Here is a 25944-nt window from a genome sequence, read left to right as displayed (position 1 = left end):
CTGTTGAATGCATCAGTGGAAGGAAATGTTTCCTATACAAGTAGAAATAGGTTCCAGAGTGCTGAACAGTGCCATCCTGGTCATCTATGTATTGTTTAAGAGAGGACTTCAGTACCAGATAACAGTTGTAAACCATCAAAGAGATAGCACACTGTTCTTTTTTAAGCCTTAGTTAATAAATCGGAGTGAATAAGCTGTCTTCTCCCTAGGACTCTGCATAGAATTTAACCACAGGTTCCGTGCATTTAAGGAATATTTATGGAGCACCCACCGAGGGCTCTAGATAGCTGTTACTATTAGCCTGCAGCAGAATGAGGAACAAGACATGAAGTTATATAATCTGGATGTTAAAGCCTTATCAGTTACAACATGCAAACATTTCTCCCATTCTGTGGGTTGTTCTTGATAGTGTCCTTTGAGATGCAAGTTTTTAATTTTAATTGAAGTCCACTTTATTTACTTTTTCTTCTGTTACTCATGCTTTTGATGTCCTATTTGAGAAACCAAAATCCAAATCCAAGATCATGCAGATTTGTGCCTCTGTTTTCTTCTAGGAGTTTTATAATTTTGGCTTTTAAATTTAGGTCCTTAGTTCACTTTGAGTTAATTTTTGTATATGGCATGTGGTATAAGGTATAAGGTAAGGGTCGGCTTATGGTATAAGGTATAAGGTAAGGGTCCAGCTTCATTCTTTTGTATCTGGATACCCACTTTTCTCAGCATTGTTTGTTGAAAGGATTATCCTTTTCCCCACTGAATGGTCTTGGCACATGTATTTTATTAGACTTGTTCTCACAAATGAAAGCACTGACAAGGGAGAATACTTATGTGAGTGTTGTCATCATAACTTTTTTTTTTTTAATTTACTTATTTGAGAGAGAGAGCATGAACAAGAGCATGCACGGAGGTGGGAGGCAGAGAGAGAGGGAAAGAAAATCTCAAGCTGACTCCCCGCTGAGAGCGGAGCCAGAAGCAGGACCCTGAGATGGTGACCTGAGCCAAAATCAGAGTTGGCTGCTTAACTGACTGAACCACCCAGGTGCCCCCCATCATAACTTTTCTGATAGCCCTTTAAAATAACTTACTAGAACTTGCTTCATTACTCAAGGAACATGCAGGAGAAGTCTTACTGGGGATGGGGGCAGGCAATAAAATTTGTAATTTTTCCTCTTTTCCTGTGACAAATGTCAATAGAACTTAAAAATGATGCTCTGGAGATTTGCCACAATTCATGACTCCTGATACCTGTTATCTCACCATGCCAGATGCCAGCGGGTGGGGCAGTGGTAGTAGATCTCTAGTGCTTTGTTGGGGTACATGCCGACCAGAAGCCTGGATCTCCACAGGTGGTTCCAGGCATGCTTTCCACTGTTTAGTCTGTGGTCTCTCCACATAGGAGCTGGTTGCTGAAAGCATGGGCGAGGAGCGGAGAGGTATTCCAGGGACTGCTTTCAAGAGAACTAGTTCTTTCCTCACACATCAAGTGTTCAACAGGTTTGTGTGGTTATGTGCATTGTGTGCTGTGGCTTGGGAGTACAATGGAGATTGGCTGCTTAATTTGTTTTAAAGATTTATTTATTTGAGAGAGAGAGCAAGTGAGAGTATGCAAGTTGGGGGAGGGACAGAGGGAGAGCATCTCAAGCAGACTTCCCACTAAGCATGGAGCCCGACATGGGGCTTGATCTCACAACCTATGAGATTATGACCCGAGCCAAAACAAAGAGTGGGAGGCTTAAGCAACAGAGCCATCCAGGCACCCATAGAGAGTAGCTTCTGGATCTAACTATGATATGCTCAGGTTATTGTAGCTCAGCCATGGCTGTCTAATAAACCATCTCCATAAGGATTCTATTCCTGATTTTGGCAAAGCCATCTCTTGGTGGCTCTGCTCCATTGGCAGTTTAACCCCTAATCCCACTTGTCAGGAAGAGAGGACTGTGGATACCCAGGAACTCAATGTACTCTTCTTCCCAACCTTTCCTCCTACCCACAGAAGCTTCTTGTCCTACTGCATCCCCTGAGGTTCGTGGGGGTTCTGTGTCTTTCCTTTCCTCTGATGCTTTTGTTGGCATGTTGCCTATGGCTCAGTTTGATCGGTATTTTGAAGGTGGACCTGTGTGTCTTATCTTTCAGGAGGATGATTACCTCATAATAATGCCCCATATCATGTGTTTTGTGTTCACAGGTATCACTCAGAAACAAATATTGTACGATACATGAAGAAATTGGAAAACAAAGACATTTCCCTTGTTCACAGCATGATTCCACTGGTAATTGCTGTCTTTATTCCTACTTCTAACCCTAACCCTGGTCCCACCTCTTTGGATTATATCTGATATGCTGCAAGAGGGATGAAGGGGTGGCCATGTGGGGAGATCAGAGGGTCAAGAGGAAATCACTAATGTGATTCATTTTGGATGTGCTTCTTAAAGGGGTCCTGTACCATGAAGCTCAACAGCTCATCTGAACTCGCAGTAAGTAGGATACTTTTCTTAAGAGGGAACTTAGTAGGAGCAGTGTTCTACCTTGTACATAATTACATAACTGGAGAAAGCTACTGGGATTGTGATTTAATAACTACCTGAATAATTCTTTACCTTGCTGTTCTTTTTTTTTTGTTTTTTTTTTGTTTTTTAAGATTTTATTTATTTGTTTGAGTGAAATAGAGAAAGAGCTCGAGTGGGCAGAGAGGGGCAGAGGGAGGGGAGAAGCAGGCTCCCCACTGAGCAGGGAGCCTGATGCGGGGCTCAATCCCAGGACCCTGGGATCATGACCTGAACCAAAGGCAGACACTTAACCAACTGAGCTACCCAGGCACCCCATCCTTACCTTGCTATTCAACAATTTTAGGAGAAATCCCAATTTTATTGCAACTTGATTGTTTAAATTTGAGTAAAATTATCTGAAATTAATACTATATGTTAATTAATTGAATTTAAATTAAAATGATTAAATATATAATATTCATGCCTTCCTACCCCCTATTTATTTATCTGTAGATTTTATTTTTAAGTAATCTCCACACTGAATGTGGGGCTTGAACTCACAGCCCTGAGACCCAAGAGTCACATGTCTATTGACTAAGCCAGCCACTTGCCCCTCCTATTCCCACTTTTAAACCTGCAATGCTTTTATCAACTTGTAGTTGTTAAGCTCAGTAGAATTCAGAACATTAAGCCTACTTTCTAGGAATCCATTCACAGTGCCAGAAGGATAGAGACTGCAGGTTTTGATTTATTTCTTGTATCAACAGAAGATTTGTTTAACTTGCTCTTGTGGTTGATAAATATCTCTCCTAGGCTAGGATCCATTTTAGCAGAACTGTCTTCTTCCCTTTTTTTCCATAGGATTATTCTGATATGACAAACCCATCAGACAAGAAAATCATTTTATGTTGTGATTGGAAGCATTTTCCCCGTTTGCTTTTGTTTGTGTCTTCTTCTGCTCAGTGAAGAGAGAATAAATATATGTGCCGTAAACCATACCAGAAACAACTCATTGGGTTTCATGGATATAAATCTATTTTGGGGACTTTTTGTTCCTGAAAAGATAAAAAAAAGTTTATATTTTTTTGTAAGTTCCCTTTCTAGGCCTTTCTGACCCACTTACAAAATGAAGGCAGTAAGAGTACTTATCTGGTAAGACTGTGGTGAGATTTAATGAATTAATGTGTTTAAAGTGCTTAAAACAATTCCTGGCACATAGTAAACACTCTTTGTGCTAGCTATTGCTATACTCATTATTGTCATCATTATTAAAGTTAGTATTGTTCTATTACAGTTGTACATATGTATGTGTTTTCTCCCCTGTTATTCTTTAGCCTATCACATGGAAAGAATTTGCAAACATTCACCCATTTGTGCCTCTGGACCAAGCTCAGGGATATCAGCAACTTTTCCAAGAGCTTGAGAAAGACTTATGTGAACTCACGGGCTATGACCGATTCTCCTTCCAGCCTAACAGGTAAGAGATTTCTTCTGTCTTTTCAGCTATCTCTTTTGGTATAGTACCCCCCCCCCCCCCACGCCAAAACTTTGAGACTTGAAACAACAATTTCGTATCATTCTGAGAGTTGAGTAGACAGTTAACTCCACTGGGGTGGATGGCTAGAAGGTCCAGCTAGTAGCCACATTCACATCGATGGCAAGTTAATGATGGGCTGAGAGCTCAGTGGAGGATGTTGCCCTGGGCCTTGGTTCTTGTTCAGGTATACCTCTCCATGTGGTTGCTTGAGGCTCATTCATCCTGGAATGATGTCTAGGTTCAAAGTGGAGTGTTCCATGATGGAAGAATGTGGGAGCTGCAAAACCCCTTAAGGCTCAGCCTCTGGAGTTTCACAGCATGACTTCCAGAGAATTCTATCTATTAAAGCAAGTGACAGGGCTAGCCCAGTTTGAATGCAGGAGAGGACAACACATAGGTGTGAATGTCCAGAGTTGTGTTTCATTGTGGGCCATCTTTGAAAACTAGTTACCATATCCATCAATGACATAGCATTAGAATTAGAATCAAGTACACATGTTAACTCCTAGCAAGCGGCAGTGTCTCAATCCAGTAGGGTCAGGAGAACCTAGATCCTGGTTTGTGCTATTACTAATAACTTAGAAAGTTCCCTGCCCCCATCCTGGCCTCTTTCTTTATCTGTAAAGTAAAAACTCTGAAGAACAGTGAGGTGTTTTTGTTTTTGTTTTTTTTAAAGCAGAAGACTCTAGCACCAGTTTTTGGGTACTTAATAAAATACAAATGTCTGTGTCCCACTGTAGCCCTACTGATCATAATCTCTAGGAGTTAAGACTAAGACACCTTATTTTTAAGAAGTAAACAAATGATTTTGATATACATCCAATTTGGAATCCAGTTGGTTTGTGATCTGTCTTCAAGGGAAAAGAGAGAGAGAGAGAGAGAGATGGGTAGACACTTTTATCAGCATGAATTCACATTTCAAGTATCTTCAGAAGAGTTGCGTTTCTGTGGCTGGATTCACCACCTTCTGCTACTCGAAGTATAATAATACTCCACCAGCAACCTCAGCATTTACATCACTCAGGAGCTTGTTAGAAATGCAGACTTCAAGATAAAAAAATCAAGGGTCAAATAATACATTATATGTTAATAAAAATAATTTTAAAAAGATACAAAAATGAATGTTTTTTTTAAAAGATTTATTTATTTGTAGGGGGTATTAGCAGAGGGAGAATCTTCAAGCAGACTTCCTGCCAAGTGAGAAGTCTGACAGGGGGCTTGATCTCACAACCCCGAGATCATGATATGAGCCCAAACCAAGAGTTGGAGGCTTAACCAACTATACCACCCAGGCACCCCCAAAATCAAATGATTTTAAAACTGAAACATTTATTGTCTCACTCTCTGAAATAGAAAGTAATTAGATCTTAGCTGCAATCAAGCCCTACCTCCTATTTGGTAACATAAGCTCTACAGCAAAGTCATGCACTATGTAAAAACATACATCCTATAAAATACAAACCCTTTAGGAAGGGGGCATATGGCAAATGAAAGGACACAGAGTTCTTTTAATAATAGCTTCTCAAATCCTGATTTTATAAATAGGAAGGAATGACATGCATGAAAGTCAGGCTTCATACCTTCATTAAAACATCATCAGCCCCTACCCCTTTTCAAAGGAAGAGAGAAACCTGAGTGAATTATTAATCTGTGGCATTAATACTTTAATTAAATGTTGAAAATGAAGAAACTTCGCCCTCTAGTGATGGAATATGATTACATCTTCTGTGTCCTATGGGAGAGTAATTGTTCAGGACTATTTAAACTCTTTAAGCCCTTAGCTTTTGCAGCTCATTGAGGGCCCAGCTGGGGTCCTAAAAGATGGGACCTAAGGAAAAGGAAGCTTGCCTTCCCTTAAAGCAATGGTTCCCAACCCTGGCTGGAAATTGGGAGTCATGTGGTGAGTTTATAAAAAGATTCTGGTATCCAGATCTCAGTCCCAGATGGAATTGTAATCTTAATAGGGAAAGACAGGGGTAAGGTAAGGGACACAGGCATGAGAGCTTCCCAGGTGATTCCAGTTTGAAGGCAAGGGTAAGAACCACTGTCGTAGAAGTTTCTCTTGTTGTTTTTCTTATTATATCTCTGTCCTGCTCTCCTCAGTCATGTGATTGGCAGTGAGATTCAGTACCCTGTCTCAGTTTTGTAGGAGGGAAGGAGATTGTTATTAGGATGTCCTTTCTGTCAGTGATGCCTTCTCCACCTTCACAGATTCCCAGATGTAACCCTCATTTCTAAGAGCTGATTTGAAAGGAACATGAGCCATGCCTAAAGTTGAGGCTTATTGAGGGATATTTCTGGTTCTTAGCAGAGGCTGCTATGACAGATGAGGAAATGCCCTACTCTTTTGTTGGGAAAATCATGCTTCCAGAGATTAAAGTTTGGGGGAAAGAGGAAGGGATATACCATATATTCATTATGTAAGGATTTTATTTTTATCTTGTTAGAACCCTCTTGGTTTATTTGTGCTGATCTTCTCTCCACAAGTGAATTATATATCTAGGTTTCATTATATTCTAAGTATTATAATTAGTCTACCCACAGGACTAACTATTTATTGATTAATTCATCATAATTTACTGCTGGCTATTGACCACTCCAATCCAAGGTATTGATGTAGCCTTCATATTTATTGTAAGAAGAAATACAAGTTTTCCTGGATATTCTGTATTGAGGGAGAATTTACTATATTGTGTCAGCCACTGAAATTATACTTCTAAAATATGGGGTGCAGTCGTAATTATCATTAGGAGACTATTTCTTGGTGTTTTCGTTTATACCTAATTGGAGTTGGTCAGTATATCTGTAGGGTTCTAGAGGTTAGTCACTGAAAAGTTTTCCATCTAAAATTTCTTTTCCTTTTTGGTTGTCCTATGATTTTTATGATATAAATATGATATGTCATATTTATATTTATTATGGCAAAATTTTTAAGAAGTAGCATTAGAATATTTTGCAACTCTAAAATTTTTTATTGTGGTAAAATACACATGACATGAAAATTTAGCATTTTAACCATTTTTTAAAAGAATTTATTTATTTATTTATTTGACAGAGATCACAAGTAGGCAGAGAGGCAGGCAGAGAGAGAGGAGGAAGCAGGCTCCCTGCTGAGCAGAGAGCCTGATGCAGGACTCGATCCCAGGACCCTGAGATCATGACCTGAGCCGAAGGCAGAGGCTCAACCCACTGAGCCACCCAGGTGCCCCATTTTAACCATTTTTAAGAGTACAGTTCAATAGCATGAATTCGCATTGTTTTGCAACCATCAGCACCATCCATCTCCAGAACTTTATCTTCCCAAATCAAAGCTCTGTTTCAGTTAAACAACAGCTCCTCATTTCTGTCTTACCTCAACCTCTGGCAACCATGATTTTATTTTTTGCTGCTATTTAGTTGACTACTAGGTATGTTATGTAGGTGGAACTATATAATATTTGTCTTTTTGTATCTGGTTTATTTCATGTCTTTATCCATGTTGTAGCATATGCCAGCATTTCCTTTTTAAGGCTGAATAATATTTCCCTGTATGTGTGGCCCCACATTTTGCTTATCTCTGCCCATTGATGGACATTGGGTTCTTTCCACCTTTTAGCTGTTGTGAATAATGTTACCATGAAAATTGATATATAAATACCTGAGTCCCTGGTTTTAATTCTTTTGGGTATATACTCAGATGTTGTTTTTTTTTTTTTGAGGCATGGCCATAACTGATTTATGTATTAATGCAGAGGTGTAGGTGGGAAGAGGTATATGAAAAGAAGGACAGTTAGTTTTCTCAAGGTGGTAGAACTTCAATGCTTTTTGTCCTTATGCTTTTTAATTTTTTTTTAATCTTGGTTTTCCCCTTCCCTGTCCTTACGCTTTTCTAGATTACTAAAAACTTCTTTAACCATGATAAATGTTATATAATCTAAAAAGAAGTTAATTTTATTGTGGGGAGCATGCATACTATGAAACAAACACAATGTAAGATGCTTACAGATTCATTTCTACCCTGGGTTTTCTGATCTCAGAGCATTTCTCTGTCAGCTGATGGCGTGATAAAGCTGGCTTTGACACCTGCCCTGGGTTTTGTTCCAAACCATATTCTACCTCAGTCTTAGCAGCAACATAGTACTCAAACATAAAGTGAGAAAGTCTTGCAACAAGGGCATAGGAAACAAGCTCTGAAGAACAGAATGAAATTTAACACCAAGTGGACTCATAACACAACTCTCTGGTTCTAAAGATGATTGTGTAGGAGAACAGTTTTCAGGCATGAACCTGAGTGTCCTGCATGTGGTCCTGACTGCTCCGCCTCATCTTTGCTGCTGGGCCTTCCTGATCTGATCCAGTAGAGTTCTACATTATGCTCACAGACGGCTTTTGGTCTTTCCATAGTGTCTGCCTAGGTATATACTGCCACAGGACCTTTCCCTTCAGTGGATTTTTTTTTTTTTTTCTGAAAGGGAATTCAGTAACTCAAAGGAAGGGTTAACACCCAGAAAATGTGAGACCTCCAAAGGGCTTCCTCCTTAGACATAATGTAGGTTTCTTCTCTCAGCGAGAAGGCACATGCTGTTATTGATCTGATTGAAGCTTAATTGAGGAATGGCTGATGATTGTGGTTGAAAAAGGATTTTATTATGATCAACTATGGCATGAAATCTTTAACTCATATGGCAAAACTTTTTCTTGCTCCATTTCCTGGGACTGTTAGATTCCAAAGGTGTTTAAGACTTGATAACAAAAAAAAAAATGTTAAGAAGCTTGTCCCCATTTCTTGTATTTATTGCTCCACCCACAAACCTGGAGAGCATTTCCAGTTTGGTGAAGAAAGTAACCAAATCAAATTTCATTATCTTTCCATTTTCTACTGTGCCCAGCATGGCTTGCTTTGGCTTTTTCCCCCAAAACACTGTGACACACTTAAAATCATTCAGCACACAGATACACTCCAGAAATTGCTGGGTTAGAGTTACGATGTAACATTTAAGGCAGACAGAAACAGTAATTAACATCTTTCACTGGTATCGAAAGTGAAAGACAAACCAGGATTATTATTAGCTCCCTTGGTTTATAATAAGAGGAAGGAAATTGTTTTCATCTTTAAAAACAGCAAACTATGATCATGAATATGGAGATGTCAGTTTCCCAGAATCTCCACCTGAAAGGTTCTTAAACAGAGGTGTAAACAGAATAATCTATGGATCTCAAACTTGATTGTGTAGGAGAATCACCTATGGGGCTTGTTAAATTGCTAAACTTCTCTGTCAGAGTTCCTGATTCAGTAAGGCTGGATTGGGGCCTAAGAAATTACATTTCTAGCAAATTTCTGGATGATGTTAATACGCTGGTTTGGCCACCTACTGTGAAAAACACTGGAGTTGCAGCCATTAACAGTCGTGGCTGCTTATTAGAATTAGTTGGAGAGCCTGTGAAGAATTCTGATGCTCTCCCTACCCCACAAACTAGTATCAGAATCTCCTAGGGTGGGGTGGGGAGGGGGGGGGAGTCATGGTTTTTTAATACCTGACCCAGGTGATTCTAATGTGCATCATTGTTTTGGAGAGTGTATTGCCCTGAACAAACACCAAAGAAGTAAGCTTAGTTAGATTAGTTAGTTAGAATATCTTCCAGTGGTCTGAACTTTGCAAGTGCCCTTTGAAGACTAAATCACAACCATCATGTGCCTATCAGGAAATAGAGCAAGGAGAATCAAACACCTGATAGTTGCTACCTCCCACACCCCCATCCTTGAGCTCATGACTGACGTCACTGATAGCTCTTAACAGGGCTCATACCATTGATAATCTCTGATCATACTTTCCACGGAGGCTGGTGCAGCTCCACAACCTCCCTCTCAGAGAACTCTGGGAGGCTAGATAGCAGAGACCCTCCTCTGGTTAGAGACTGATTTCCCAGAATTCCAGGAAGAAGAGAATGGTAAAGGATGAAGAGAGGCATCTTGGGGTGCGTGGGTGTCTCAGTCCTTAAGCATCTGCCTTCAGCTCAGGTCATGATCCTGGGATCCTGGGATCAAGCCCTACATCAGGCTTCCGTCTCAGCGGGAAGCCTGCTTCTGCCTCTCCCACTGCCTGTGGTTGTATTCCCTCTCTCACTGACTTCTCTCTCTGTGTCAAATAAAAAATCTTAGAAAGAAAAGAGCACCATCTTTGAGGACATAGAACACAGTAAGGAGATCTCCCCTTCCCCAATTTCCTTAACTCTCAAAAGTGTATTTTGATTTTTGCCGTTTGTAGGGTTTGGAGCAATGGTTCTCACACTTGGTCACACCCACAAGATTTTTTTTTTTTCCCTAAAGATTTTATTTATTTGTCAGAGCACAAGTAGGCAGAGTGTCAGGTAAAGCAGGCTTAGGGAGAAGTAGGCTTAGGGAGAAGCAGGCTCTCCGATGAGTGAGGAGCCCGATGCTGGACTTGATCCCAGGACCCTAGGATCATGACCTGGGCCTTAGGCAGCTGCTGAACCAACTGAGCCACCCAGGCATCCCCCCACAGGATTTTCTGATTCAGTACTTGAGAACTTGAATTTCTACCAGGTTCCGGTGAGGCTGATGCTTTGTTTGGGAACTTAAGTTTGAGAACCTCTGCTTTAAGGTACTCTTCAGATATCAGAATGGTTAGAGCAGCTGTATCTATTCAGATGTTTCTTGACCATAATTTGAAGGTTAAGTATAGAATTCAGTTTATGTCATATTAGATACAGATTGGTAAGAACATTCCAGAATGATCTTTTGAGAGGTTTTTATTATATCCTCATTGGAAAGGAGATCCAGGCAGTTTTTGGGTACTTGAGGTAAGCAACAGCATTAGACTGATTAAATCCTATTGCTTCCAAAGTACGTGTATTGGAAAAGTGTCAGTTAACCCTGTTTATTCCATTCATAAGATAGGAATCAGTGCCATTTTTTTTTAACCTTATTTTCTTGCGAGTGTCTGATGATGTTGCCATGGATTGAAAGTGGGATCAGTTTCACCCTGTCAGTTCCTTAGCTAATGTTTCATTTGGATCACTTAGTCACTTCCTGAGCACTTGATGGTGGTATTTTTAAAATAAAAAAGTTTTTGGATGAGGGGAGTTTGACATCAAAATGCTCAACATCAAAACATACATCACAAGAAATCATTAATTGGGTTTCCTTCTGGAGAGTGAGACTAGTAAAATAGGAGGGGGTTGCTTGTTTTACTGATACATATTTTTAAATCACACGAATGCATGATTTTATAATAATAATATAATATAATATAATATAATATAATATAATATAATATAATATAATATATAGTAACATAATTTAAACTTAAATCCACATATGAATTAGGTGGCAAGACCCAAGAGAGACTGGCAGCAGAGATCAGGGTTATTCCAGGGGAAGAGTCACCACTACCACTGGAAAATCTCTGACTGTCCCATTCCTTGGGTTACTCTTTCCAGATTGATGAAGTCCCAGGCTACTGGAGTATCCTATGGTTGGGAGTGGGTCATGTGTCCAGCACTTTGTTAATGGGTAGTGATTGGGAATGTCTGGTCCCTTCCTGCTTCTACAGGTGGCTTTAGGACCCTGCCTTTCTCCTGGGCTCACACAAAATGGGAAATTCCCCTAATAAGTAAGGAGTCTAAAAGACTTTGCATTCCCACATACACATAAAAACAGCAACAATGAATACCCAGTGAATCTCCAGCATCCTAATGGAAACCTTTCTTAGTATTTTTTTTTTTTTTAAGATATTTGTCAGACAAAGGGGCATGGGGGAATACACAAGCAGGGGGAGTGGCAGGGAGAGGGAGAGGCAGGCTCCCGGCTGAACAAGGAACCAGATGTAGGTAAGACTTGATCTTAGGATCCTGGGATCATGACCTGAGCCAAAGGCAGATGCTTAACCAACTGAGCCATCCAGGTGACCCTTCTTTAGAATTTCTAAGCACATTTCCGTGTTGGATCATCACAGCACCATTTTCTACTTGGGCTGTCTTTGATATCTTTACTGTTTATTTGATAAGTAGTTTGCAAATATTTTCTCCCACTCTGTAGCTTGTCTTTTTGCCATTTTAACAGGGTCTTTTGCAGAGCAAAAGTAATTACGGTGAAGTGTAATTTATCAATTTTCCTTTTGTGAATTGTGCTTTTGGTTTCAAGTCTGAGAACTCTTTGTTTAGTCCTAGATCCCAAAGATTTTTTCCATTTATTTCTAAAAGTTTTATAGCTTTATATTTTACATGTAAATCCATGATCCACTTTGAGATGATTTTTGTGTAAGGGTAAAAGTCTTAGGTTGACCTACATGTGTCTAACTGCTCTAGCACTATTTGTTGAAAAGGCTACTGTTCCTCCACTGCATTGCTTTTGCAACTTTTTAAAAAAATCAGTTTGGTTTATTTTTTGTGAATTGATTTCTGGTTTCTGTATTCTAATCCATTAATCTACGTGTCTATTCCTCCCCCAGTAACACACAATCTTGATTCCTGTAGGTATATAATAAGTCTTGGCATCAGATAGACTGATTCCGCCCACTTTCTTCTTTTTCAAAGTGTAGCTATTCTAGTTACTTTGCCTTGCATATAAATTTTGGAATAAACTTGTTTATATCTATAGAAATCTTATCTTTTAAATAATATATATTTTAGCTTCCAGATGTTACAATGCATACAATGAGCTAGATGCTAGTTGTTAGATATTATAGATAAAGGGAAACAATTCACTTCATATTTAAATGTATAATTTATCATCGAAGAATGATTTCTCATGAAGAATGTCTTTTTAAATGTAATAGTTAAAAAAATACCAAAAAAAACTCATCAGGAAATTCAAATATTATTAAAAATAAAATGGGTCCAGGGCGCCTGAGTGGCTCAGATGGTTAAGCCTCGAACTTTTGGTTTCAGCTTAACTCATGATCACAGGGTCGTGAGATTGAGCCCCATGTCAGGCTCTGTGCTCACTGAGAAGTCTGCTTGAGATTCTCTCCCCTGCCTCTTCCTACTTTCTTTCTTTCAAATAAATAAATAAATCTTTATTTTTTTTTCTTTTTAAAAAGATTTCATCTATTTATTTGAGACCGCACAAGCAGAGAGAGCTGCAAGCAGAGGGAGAAGCAGGCTCCCTTCTGAGCAGGAAGCCCAATGCATAACTCAATCCCAGGATTCTGGACCATGACCTGAGCTGAAGGCAGATGCTTACCTGACTGAGCCACCCAAAAGTCCCAATAAATAAATCTTAAAAAAAAAAAAAAAAAATAGGCCTACTGACTTATAAACAGCATAAAAGAGAACTTCTCTTAAGTCACACATTAAATGTGGCCATCAGTGTGCAAAAAATAATAATGGGGATAAAAACAGAAAATCATTTCTGTAAGAATATCTAGAGAAAATTAAGATAGGAACAGATCTGATAAATCTAGGTACTTGATAATTCAAAAAAAAAGTATGAATCTTAAATTACTGACACCAGATTTTAAAATGGTAGAATCCATAACATGATCATTTTCTTGAGGGCACATTTTTAGCTGCTTTTGATTAGTATAAATACAGTATCCTCCTAGAGAACACAAATACTGTTTTCTTAGTACAGTTGCAGTATAATTCAGCAGGACTTTTGGTGACTACTGGGGTCACCTTAAATCGTGAATTATCATGTTCTGCAGTCTTGTAAAATGTGTTCTATGTATAAATATAAAAACCATGAAATATTTCTTTTAAAAATAGCAGCTTTAGAGGCGCCTGTGTGGCTCAGTGGGTTAAGCCTCTGCCTTTGGCTCAGGTTATGATCTCAGGGTCCTGGGATTGAGCCCCTCTGCTCAGCAGGGGCCTGCATCCTCCTCTTTCTCTCTCTCTCTGCCTACTTGTGATCTCTGTCAAATAAATAAATAAAATCTTTAAAAATAGCAACTTTAATGATGTCTCTAAATATTCCAAAGCAGCGAAATCCTGAGGAAATTTCTATGGTGTCTATAATGTCAGCCACCATATTCTTGAAGCAGATTGAGGGTTTTTTTTCATGAGTCATCAAAAATTACTTCTGTAATCAGTGATAAATATACACAGTAACTGACCAAAATTCCTTCTTTACAGGATGCAGTTCATTCATAATCTTAATCCATCATTAGTTCTATGCTTAGGAAGTGCTCAGCTTTCCACCAGTGACCACTGGCCATGAATGTTCTGCACAGTCTGTAAGAGCACGCCATGTTCCTTCATCATATACAGACAGATCATTTGCTGTCATATTTCTAACATCTAGCAGAAGTCTCTAACTTTCCCTTGGGATTGATCTTGTGTAAGGGTGCAATAAAAATTTGTTCCAATATCTAAAAATGTAACCCTTCCAGGTATAATTAAGCTGTAGTATTTCTAAATTCCAACCTTTTTGCCCAGGGTTTTTAGCAAAGGTAAAGGTAAAGTGATAAAAATCTTCGACATTTATTGTGTCCTTAAGCTCTTGTTTAGTCTTGGCAAAAGAGCTGAACTATCACCTTGGCCCTGTCATGTCATCTTCAGATTTCCCCTCCCCCTTCCCCTTTTTGATAAATTCACATTGAGTAGCTGCCTGAAATTGTCTAGAGGATGCTGCACTGATACTAATAGAGTCCATGTTAAGTCATTAAAAACTGTGGAATTCAATCAACTCCATCTTATTTTCTCCTTGTGGGACTTCTAGTCTAAGAGTGAGTCTGGGTTTTGCAGGAATCATCTGCTCGATTTCACTCCTTCTGCATGAAGCAGTGTAATATGCAGCAGTTCTTGCACCAGCCTGAATAAATGCCATGGCTGAAGGACTTTATTTATTTTTTTTTAAAGATTTTATTTATTTATTTGACAGAGAGAGATCACAAGTAGACAGAGAGGCAGGCAGAGAGAGAGAGAGAGAGGGAAGCAGGCTCCCTGCCGAGCAGAGAGCCCGATGCGGGACTCGATCCCAGAACCCTGAGATCATGACCTGAGCCGAAGGCAGCGGCTTAACCCACTGAGCCACCCAGGCGCCCAGGACTTTATTTTCTAAGACAGTTTAAGCCTATGCTCACTTGGCTCACTTTTCTAAGACAGTTTAAGCCTGTGATCTCTGGGTCCGAGGCTCCCCACCCACCGCTGTCCTTCTTTCTGTTGCCAGCTCTCCAGGTCCCAGTCACCAACTACTTCCAATTTAAAAGATGTCAGAAAACCACTATCCTTGCTGCTACTCCACATGTAGTTTTCTGATAGACTTTCAATCTGGGTTTTGGAGCCAAGCAGTTATTTTTCATAATACTTTTCCACCAACAGGTGGCACTAATAATTCCCCTTACTTTATTTTTCTTCTTCTTCTTTTTAATTCCCCTTACTTTAATAGAACAGCAGTAATAAGGTTTATGTGGCCTTTAGAACATATATTTTGCACTTTTTGAGTTGCTGCATCCAGCATTTTTTTTTTTTTTAAGATTTTACCTATTCATTCGACAGAGAGAGAGATCACAAGTAGGCAGAGAGGTAGGCAGAGAGAGAGGAGGAAGCAGGCTTACCGCTGAGCAGAGAGCCCGATGCAGGGCTCGATCTCAGGACTCAGGGACCATGACCTGAGCCGAAGGCAGAGGCTTCAACCCATTGAACCACCCAGGCGCCCCTGCATCCAGCATTTATGATGAAGTCTTTAGCATATTTCCTTTCTCTTGGATTGCCAGCTCATAGTTCCAGTCTCTTTCATTCTTGGTCTGAATACTTTGGCTCTCCAACAAAACAAGATGAACAGAAGTTGTGAGAAAAACACATGGCCATTTGTTGAGGCCCCTTTCCATGGAAGAAAGGATGACAGTGTTGACTGCCTGGGCTGGAGATGGGAACTCAATTTTGAACAAATTTATTCAGCATTTATTGCAGAGCTACTCCATGCAGAGTACTATTCTATGTATTCTGAGACCCAGATACTACTCTCAAAGCTTACACTCTGAGACAAGACAGGCACACAAAGTAAATGTGAGCTCTATAACCATTTTCAATGTACAGTACATGTATAGGATTGTATTAACAGAAGAGTGAGCAAAATACTCTGAGTGCATATGGGTGCAATTTATTATCCCTATTTTAAAGATGAGAATACAGAGGCACAGAGAGGCTAAGTAACTAGGAGTGTGGGTGGTTTGCTGAAGCATGTTCATTTTTCTGCTCCCAAAATAAAAACATCGTGTGAACTACAACTATTTTTCCAAAGCCAGGAAAGTGGGAGACTGGCGTCTGCCTCCCTCCCAAAAGCAAGCAGAGCAGAATTTTTATTTAAACTAAGCAATGAGGAGCTGGGTGCCCCAGTCTTACAGGGACAGGTCTTCTTTTATGTGTAGTTAAACTTCCTCATTCTATCACTCAGACAAGGGTTCTGTGAAGGAAAACCATAACTCTGACTCCTCTGGGAAGCACAGCATACTCAGAGGAGTAGCACAGCTTACCTGGGAATCATGAGCCTCCTTGAGAGGCCAAGTGGTATGAAGTGTAAAATCTGCCACTGTGGGCCATTGGGCATGTAATACTCAGGCCTCAGTTTCTTTTCATGCAAAATAGGAGCAATGGTACCTACTTCATGGGAGTATTGGGACGATTAAATAAGATCATGAAAAATGCTTGGTGGCAACCACCACAAGGGCTACCATTTCCCAGTGCTTCCTTTGTGCACTCTGCCTGATAACTAGGACATGCTTGGTTAATGGAACAGTTTATACTTATTACTGTTACTTAGCTCATCTCCTCAATTTTATTGCTCTGCAAATCACCACTTCCCTTCTCTTTCTCCAGCCACACTCCAAGACTTTCACCCCAGATGCTTCCCTGTTCTATGTCCTCCCCAAGTCCTCAATTCTTCTGTCTCCTGACACCAGATGATCAGTGTTCCACAACAGTTTGCAAACATTTCAAATCCAACTAGTTTGATCCTTGTGTTCTCTTGAAAAATATTCCAGTACTCAAAATTTTAGCTTTTGGTTTATAAATCAAAGTTAATCTAGTTTGTCCTTAAGCCTTGTGCTTTTAGAGTATGACCTCAATATTGTGGGGTGATTAGAAAGGATGAATGCCAAAACCACTGGGCTTTCTATAGTTAAAGAATGGTATAATTTTGCGAAATAGAGGAAATACGCATTTGAATGGGATTTAAAAACCTATTACTCACTTCCCTTTCTTTCCTGCAGAAATTACTGAGAACATTAAGTAACAGTTTATGATTGAGTCAGCATCACTCACTGGACTGTTAGTCATTAAGTGTGCTCTGAAAGTAGTGCCTTCCAGGACTGCTTAGTTGGGTATGGCCGGCCTAGCAACCTCATGGATGTGGGGCCTGGGAAAGCTCACCCAAGAGACTAAAGGGAATGTTGACACATTCAAAGTACATAGTTCCTTTGGGGTAATCTGATCACTGACTAAAAATGTGGTGGTATTGAGAAATTGTGGTTTTAGGTATAATACTTTTGGAGATCTTACTTTATTTTTATTTTTTATTTATTTTTATTTTTTAAAGATTTTATTTATTTGACAGAGAGAGAGAGAGAAAGAGAGAATGAGCACATAAGCAGGGAGAGTGGCAGACAGAGGGAGAGGAAGAAGCAGGCTCCCTACTGAGCGGGAAGCCTGATGCAGGGCTGGATCCCAGGACCCTGGGATCAATGACCTGAACTGAAGGCAGACACTTAACTGACTGACCCAGCCACCCTATTATTTTAATTTTTTTTATTTAAATTCAATTAATTAACATATAGTATATTACTAGTTTCAGAGGTAGAGGTCAGTAATTTATCTGTCTTATATAATACCCAATGCTCATTACATCACATGCCCTTCTTTATTTTAGAGAGAAAGTGAGAGAGAGAGAGAGAGAGCATGCACGTGGAGGGGAGGGACAGAACGAGAGGGAGAGAGAAACCCAAGCAGACTCTATGCTGAGCATGAAGCCCACTGGCAGTTTCCTCTCACAACCCTGAGATGAGACCTGAGCTGAAACCAAGAGTTGGATGCCCAGCTGACTGCACTACCCAGATGCCCCTGTAACTATATTTTAAAAAACAGTTGTTATCTTTGAAAGATAAATAGTGAAATTTGAATTGATAAAATGATATGATTCTTGAATTTTGCTTCAAAATAACATGGTTCATGGTGCCTGGCTGGCTTAGTCCATAGAGCAAGGAACTCTTGATCTCAGGGTTGTGAGTTCAAGCCCAGTGTTGGGCATGGAGCCTACTTAAATAATAATCTAGTTCAGAGTGAGGGGGTTAGTGAGGGATATGGTTGGAAAAAGATTGACCGTATCTGAGAATTGTTAAAGCTGGGTGATAGGTACATGGCAGTTCCATATATTCTTCTATTTTTGTATAATTTTGAAATTTTCTGTGATAAATGAAATCTTAGGTGCATGGTCCCAAGCAGGGCTCGAAAGGACCATCTCTGAGTAGCAGTGGGTAAGCTTTAGTACAAAGACCAAGATCCGTTCTGTGGTTGTTCAAGAACTTTAGGCTGGTGCAGCGATCCTCGGTGAGCTTTCAGTGGTGTAGGGTAATATCTTTAGGTCACATGTTGGTGAACATGCCGCCCATGCCCAGTGAATATTGAATGAGTAAATGAAAGCAAAGAGGCCCAAAGCCCTGACCCTCTTCTTATCTTTGCAGCGGAGCCCAGGGGGAGTATGCTGGGCTGGCCACTATCCGAGCTTACTTCGACGGGAAAGGAGAGGGACACAGGACAGTGAGTATGGACAAGTGGTGGTTGCTTACCACCGGGTGGCAGTGGGTCCAACTCTCAGCATCCTCTTTGTTCTGTGGTACACTCCCTCTGAACCTTCTTGTAAGCAGTTAGGGAACATACAATTAAGAAACAGATTTCTTTGAACTGGCCATTACGGTCCTTACCCCAGGACATTTCACAGGACCATTTTAAGGGAAAACATTTGGAGATAAAAGTTTTTGCTCGAACCCAGTGTGTAAAAGTCAGCCAGTTTTTAGATTCTTCATTGCAAAATACAGGCAACTAACTAGTCATAAACAATCTTCTCATTTTAATAAAACCAGAAATGGACTGAGATTGGGCCACCACCCAATCTGTACCCCACTGTACCCCACTTACTTGGGTAGCCAGAACAAGCCTGACACCCTTTTCTCTAACTCTCCTGGAAGCAAAGGAAGGAAAAGACAGGAATGTTACAATTCCATGTCTTAGGCCTGGAGAAAGAGCAGAGACCAACCTTTAATTGTTCTGTAACTCCTACTGTGACTAGGCACAATTCTGCTTTCTGTATGCTCAAAAAATTTTTATCAAGGGGTGCCTGGCTGGCTCAGTTGATGGAGCATGTGACTTTTTTTTTTTAAGGTTTTTATTTATTTTTTTGACAGAGACAGAGGGGAACACAAGCAGGGGGAGTGGGAGAGGGAGAAGAAGACTTCCTGCTGAGCAGGGAGCCCAATGCAGGGCTCAATCCCAGGACCCTGGGACCATGACCTGAGCCAAAGGCAAATTCTTTTTTTTTTTTTTTTTTTTCCAAAGGCAAATTCTTAACTGACTGAGCCACCCCCACCCAGGTGCCCTGGAGCATGTGACTCTTAATCTCAGAGTTGTGAGTTCGAGCCCCACGTTGGATGTAGACATTGCTTAAAAAAGTACGGGGAGAAGGAGAGAGAGAATCCTGAACAGGTTCCATGTCCAGCATGGAACCCAACATGGAACTTGATCCCATGACCCCAAGATCATGACCTGAGCCGAAATTTAACTGACCGGCCCACCCAGGCACCCCATAAATAAATTTTTAATTAAATATTTACTGAATAAGTAAGTTCCCTATTGAGAATTGTCATCTCTAAGCAGCAGAAGAAGACATGGAGCAGAATTCATGGTTCTGCTTCAGTTTTTGCTTTGAGTATGAGAGTCTAGTCTCTAGGGTCCAGATTGCTCTTGGAGCCTGTATAGGGACTGACAGAGGTGCTAGTGGGATTGACTGGACTCCACTAATGCCCAGAGGCAGTGCTTGTAGCGATTATCTGAACTTTGCTTCCAAGTGTGGTGAAAGGGACTGTGTTTTAGGGAGGTCTTCATTTTGGTGATGACCAGCACTAAGCTAGAACTTCCACTGAATTGTAGACATGGGCTGTCCACATGAGCTGTAGACTGAGCTCCCTCTTAGAGGGAGCAGTGGGTAGGGGTTGGGAGCAGGACAAAAGTGACTGCCCATCTCAGGAGAGTTAGAGAAAAGGGTGCCAGGCTTGTTCTGGCTGCCCAAGTAAGTGGGATACCGTAGGTAGTGGCCCAATCTCAGCCCATTTCTGTTTTTATTAAAACTAGATTATTCATGGCTAGTTGCCTGTATCTAAAAAGCATTTCGTCTCTCTTTCAAAAAAGGAGGGAAGAAAGAACATTTTCTTTCTCCTTCTGTTTATTTATCCTGATTCCACAGGTGTGTTTTCCCAGGCCTTTACCCTAGTTGGGCAGTAAGTAGAACTGATTTTCAAAGAATTTTTAAAAAGAGGACATTCATTAATTGAGTAATTATTCAATACTGGTCATATACAAGGTACTGTGTGTACCAGTCCAGAGTTACATCAAGTCATAACTCAGATAGACATAGTCCCTGATACACTAGTTTGGTTTTTTTCACTTGGGTTCTCTAGTGGTTTTGAATTCTTTCATTTTCTTTTTTTTTTTTTTTTAAAGATTTTATTTATTTGACAGGGAGAGAGAGCATAATCAGGGGGAGCGGGAGAGGGAGAAGCGGGGAGCCTGATGGAGGACTCAATCCAAGACCCTGGAAAGGCAAACGCTTAACCTACTGAGCCACTCGGGCACCCTGAACTCTTTAATTTTCTAAGCAAGGGTTAGTTTAGAACTACTATTATTCTTTAGCATCATAAAGGAAATACTGAAGCTCCTGTTGTTCAGGGAAAGGATGCCATGTGACTGACATTAAAAGTCCCCCATCTGTTTTTCCTTTGTGGCTTCCTCAGACTGAGATAGCCACTAGAACTCCCCCTTGTTACACTTTTCAGCCACAAGGTATCTAGGAATCCTGGGAAGGGATCCATTCATCCAATGTGACCACACTGCCTCCTTTGTCTCACCCCCCTCCTTCCCAGAGGCTTTATAGAGAGGCCTCGGAGATCTACACTCTGGTGCTTATGGAAGGCAAGCGATGAGCCTGCCTTCTAATAACTAAGAGCCAGCTAACATACATTTTCTGTCTACTCCGTGATGCTTCCCACCCCTTATTGTTTCCTAGTTCTCCAGTGTGACACTAGGAAGTATCTGTGAATGTTCAGGAGTTGGGGACCAAACCAGAAAAGTCAAGGAGAAAGGATAAAAGAACTTTTGATTGCACCTGGGCAGAGATCTTGGACTCATAGATTTCTTTCTTGTGCCTTTCCCCTCTATGTGTTTTTCAGTCCTTCCTTCTCTGTCCCCTGTGTGTGACATTTCTTCTCTCACCATTGTCTACACTGTTATCACCATGTGTCCTTGTTCCATTCTGAAGGACAGAGGGGAGCTAGGTGCAGCGGTTCGGGGAGGGCTCTGGGAGGAAGAGGCAGGGAAGGCCACTCAGAGCTTATAGAAATACAGAATTCTTAAGTTTGGAAATGTTAGCATCCTTTCTAGATTAAAGATTTTAATTAAAGCCAATGTTTTCAGTTGGAAAAGAAGAAAATGACTTATTGCTCAAATAATCAAGGATTTTTCCACATCAGAGAAATCCAAGGCAGCTGCTACTGCACAATAGACTCTAATGGAATCCAGTAAAATATATCCTTCTTTTTTGAAAAGGAGTGTGGGGAAATCATGTGCCTCAGAACCTCCCAGGTTCCTGATGGTTCTCTTACTTCAAGCTATTGGGTAGTTATTTTCACATTTGCTCTTAGGTTAAATTTCAGAGGTTCCTAAAATGCAACAGCCAAGTTCCTGATTTACCAGTTTAATTTGGGGGAATATAAATTTATTTAACAAATACTTACCAAGCACTCTCCAAAGCCCTTTATAATTAATAATTCAACTTGTTAGTCAAATATTAACTTAGATTTGCTGATCAGAGATGAGATTCTTATACAAAGGGAAAACATTAACCCCTAGAAAACACCAAAAACCACTCCCTACCCGCAAATGTATATGGGAGTATTTTCGCTTCCCAACTGTCTGATATGAAATAGTAGACTTTGGTTGTTAGATTTTATTAGTGATAAGAAATTTATTTCCCTTACAAAGGAACACTGCTCCTTAATCCCTCACTCATTCAGCAAGTGTTAGAGGATGAGCTCTAGGTTGGGTCTATCCCAGGTACATTGGGGAGTTGGGAAAACATAGCATCCACCTAAATGGGCATGAATGCACCAAAGAGGAATGTTTTATATAAACTAAAGCATCAAATCTGGGTCCTGTTATTCCTATGTTCCTTGTGACCCCATAATTTTAAAGTGAGAGAAAATTACCATTAAAAATTCCCCCCCAAAATTATTAAATAAGTTTCCTATTTCCACATAGAAAACCAGAAATATATAACAGCAACATATAAATGATCATTGACAAAACCGCTGAGACTTTTTTCTTTCTACTGCCTCATGTCAGGATATGTATTAGTTTCTTGTGGCGGCTGTAACAAATCCTCATAAACTTAGTGACTTGAAAAAAACAAAAAATTATTTTCTCACTTATGGAATCTAGGAGACTAAAATTGGATTCCCTCGGCTGAAGTCAAGGTGTTGGCAAGGCTACCTCCTTCTGGAGGATTTAGGAGAGAATCTTTTTCTTTGCCTCTCTGGAGGCCTCCTGCATTCCTTGGCTTGGAGCCCCTTCTTGCCATCTCTCCATCCTCCCATTCATTCATGAAATTTTCTACTTACTTCATAGTCAAACCTCCCTCTGTTTCCCTCTGCTAAGAATACTAGGAAATATATATTAGGGCCCAACTGATAACCCAGATTTCAAGAACCAGAATTTCTCCTCTGAAGAACCTGATTTAATCAGTCACAAAGTCCATTTTGCCCTGAGATAACATCCACAGATTCTGGGGATCAAGTCTGGACATTTTAGGGGATCCATTATTTAGCTTACCACAGGACAGTTGACATTTTTACCTTGAATTTTTTTTTTTTTCCAGCAGAACTTCGCTGGTACAAATTCTTAATTTAGGCCTTTAACCAATATTTTATATTCATTCAAAAATTTTTAACTTGAATAAGTTGACTATATTAATTTTTCATATTTGCCTTTTCCTTCTTGATCAATGTTCTGCCCAGAAGGTGTCCTTTTATCCAAAGATTCTGTGATAGAATAAAAATACTTCATAGGAATGGACAAGTGACTTTGGTTGAGAAATTAAAGAAAGTCAATATAGTAGGGAATCATTTAAACTAGAAAAAGGATTTGAGGACACCCTGCATAATCAGCGTGAGACCAGTAACCATTCAAAAGAAGCACAAATGTTCTGTCAACAGAAAAGTGACAGTTTGCCTTTGTGTATGCACATATTTCTTCAGTAGACAGCTTTGCTGTTTTTGAGGAAACAGCTATAAGCCAAGTTTCCCCTTCATAAGCCTGTTTCCGTAATGCCCATCCATTTCTCTTCAAGGGATTGCAGTGATGGTTCTGGGATTTAGAAACAGGAGGATTATTTTCAGGGTGATCATTGCTTCTCCTGCTGCTTTCCGTTGGGAAAAACCTTGATGCACTTTCCTGTAGTGCAGCGTCATCACATCTACCCAAGGATATGTGTTTGCTTGCGACCATGTGATTTGTAGGAGGAAATGAAAATGATTTAAATCTGGGAATTCTAAAATTGTACCCACCATCCACCTTCTGTGGATGAATTCAGCTCATTTTTAAAGGCTAGCTTGGGCTCTAGCTCTGGAAACCCTTTCCCTTTCCCTCTTCTGCTTGAAGTGACACCCCTTTATTCTGAGTTCCTGTGGCCCCTGTTTATACATTTGCATGCATTTTCCATGAACACATGGCATGCTTTCATTCTCACCTTATGATTTGTGTGACAACTAACAATTCATTGCACAGATTAAGCATCCAGTAAATGCTGACATAACTGATGTATCAGCACTGGAAGACCTTGGAATTACCTCTGCCATTGTCATCTCTCCTGGATCTCAGCAAAGCCATGCTGAGCACTGAAGCTGTGATTTGGGCACTTGGGTCCTAGGGTTTAACTTCCAACCTCATGTTCTTATAAGATGCTTTCTTTCTACATGTTATAACTGTGACAAGGTCACAGTAAGCCTGGGTCTGGTTTTTGCTATGCTGAGATAAGGGAGGAGAGTACACGAGTCTTTAAAGAGCAATATTTGTGGATTCAAAGGCAGACTTCTCTTTCGGACATTGTTTTACACTACAATAATACTGAAATCATAGCAGATTTTAAGGCAGTAGTGACCAGTTTAAATAAAGCATGTGGTGCCTATTTAATCTGTATTTCAAGCATCTGTAGGATTTTTCTGCCATGAGTAGCCTGGTGATGATTTTTTCTCCTTCCTTTTCATTCCTAAGGTTTGCCTTATTCCAAAATCAGCACATGGGACCAATCCCGCAAGTGCTCACATGGCAGGCATGAAGATTCAGCCTGTGGAGGTGGATAAATACGGGAATATTGACACGGCTCACCTCAAGGCCATGGTACCCATCTTCCTCTAAACAGATGGGCGAGGTCTGGGTTGGGAAGAGGTGGTGGGGAGAAGGGACTGGATGGTTTATATCAATGTTATCTTTCTTTGCATTCTAATTAAAAGACTGCAGTTCCTCCTCTGAATGGTCTGGGTAAAATGGTGTAAAATCAGAAAACCTAACCATCTCCATTAGAAAAATAAAAAGCAACAGTCACATTTTTGGTCCATAATAAAACTGAACACAGTCTACTTCTTCCTTCACTAACCGGGAGAAGGTCCTTTAAACTGAAATCCCATCCTCTTAATGCATATGTAAGAAACTGAATGAATTATTCATGGTCATAGTAAGGTGACTCCTTGCAGGGCCTGCCTGCCTCCTCCTTCCTGCCCAACCTTCCCCCGTTTTCCCCATTAATAATCAAACTAGCGGTCACAGTTTATTCTCAATCTTTGCGTTGGAAATTAAAACATAAATGTAGATTTTGCAAATGTGTGTGACTGTCCCAGCCATTACCTGCTGAAATTCGGGCAGCATTCCATCTCCTTCCTGCAACATCAACCCCCACTCCCAACCTCCCAACCTCCAGGAAGAGGTTGCCTAGCAACTGTATCTGTTTTCCACTGGTGGACTGGAGGCTGCATCTTGAAGAGGGAAGGAAATCAGTTGAATAGCAATGTGATTTTGTCAGGATTACTAGGCATGGAGACTGAGAACTTCATGTAACTGCCTTCAAAGGAAGCTGAAAACATACAGCACTGCTTGTCTCTTCCATCCATCCCCCCTTCCAGAGCCCCACAAAGTTTATACCAACAGATATTTTGGGGTAGTTGTAATTACTAAGTTTCCCCAATATAGGATATGACCTTAAAAAATTTTTTTTTTTCATTTCCACATAAGCTCACTCTGACTCACTGGCCAGAACAACAGGAATGTGCTTTTTATATATGTTTGCTTTCTGTGAAAAGGAAATGTGAGGGAGATTTCTTTTTATCAGAGCAGAACACTCCTTATGGGAATTCTAATTTCAACAGAATGAGAGGGAAATGGAATAGGGGTGGGTATGGCAAGATGAGCAGAGAGAGATTAACTGTGAGAATAGACATGTCTGGAGCCAAAAAGATCTGAAATAATTATTCAGATGACTAAAACCAAGGAAAACCTTGGGGAGTTGAGCCTAAAATACCCAAAAATCTTTCTTTTTTTTTTTTAATATTTATTTATTTGAGAGAGAGAGAGAGAATAAGGGAGAGAGAGAGAATTAGAGAGAGAGAGAGAGCATGAGAAGGAGGGTCAGAGGGAGAAGCAGACTCCCTGCCGAGTCCCTGATGTGGG

General features: G+C 40.3%; 1 protein-coding gene across 1 annotated transcript in view; it reads left to right on the top strand.

Moving 5' to 3' along the window:
- The window catches only part of GLDC (glycine decarboxylase), a 95569-nt gene that overhangs the window by 45805 nt on the left and 23820 nt on the right, over nucleotides 1-25944 (top strand). The window contains exons 12-17 of the mRNA XM_047700955.1: nucleotides 1397-1494; nucleotides 2186-2270; nucleotides 2433-2474; nucleotides 3821-3963; nucleotides 18642-18717; nucleotides 24496-24621. Coding sequence (XP_047556911.1) covers nucleotides 1397-1494; nucleotides 2186-2270; nucleotides 2433-2474; nucleotides 3821-3963; nucleotides 18642-18717; nucleotides 24496-24621 — 570 coding nt within the window. The remainder of the gene's footprint in view (nucleotides 1-1396; nucleotides 1495-2185; nucleotides 2271-2432; nucleotides 2475-3820; nucleotides 3964-18641; nucleotides 18718-24495; nucleotides 24622-25944) is intronic.

The sequence above is a fragment of the Lutra lutra genome, chromosome 13, assembly GCF_902655055.1.
Source record: "Lutra lutra chromosome 13, mLutLut1.2, whole genome shotgun sequence".
Lineage (NCBI taxonomy): Eukaryota > Metazoa > Chordata > Mammalia > Carnivora > Mustelidae > Lutra > Lutra lutra.
This window is presented reverse-complemented; position numbering and strand designations above follow the sequence as displayed.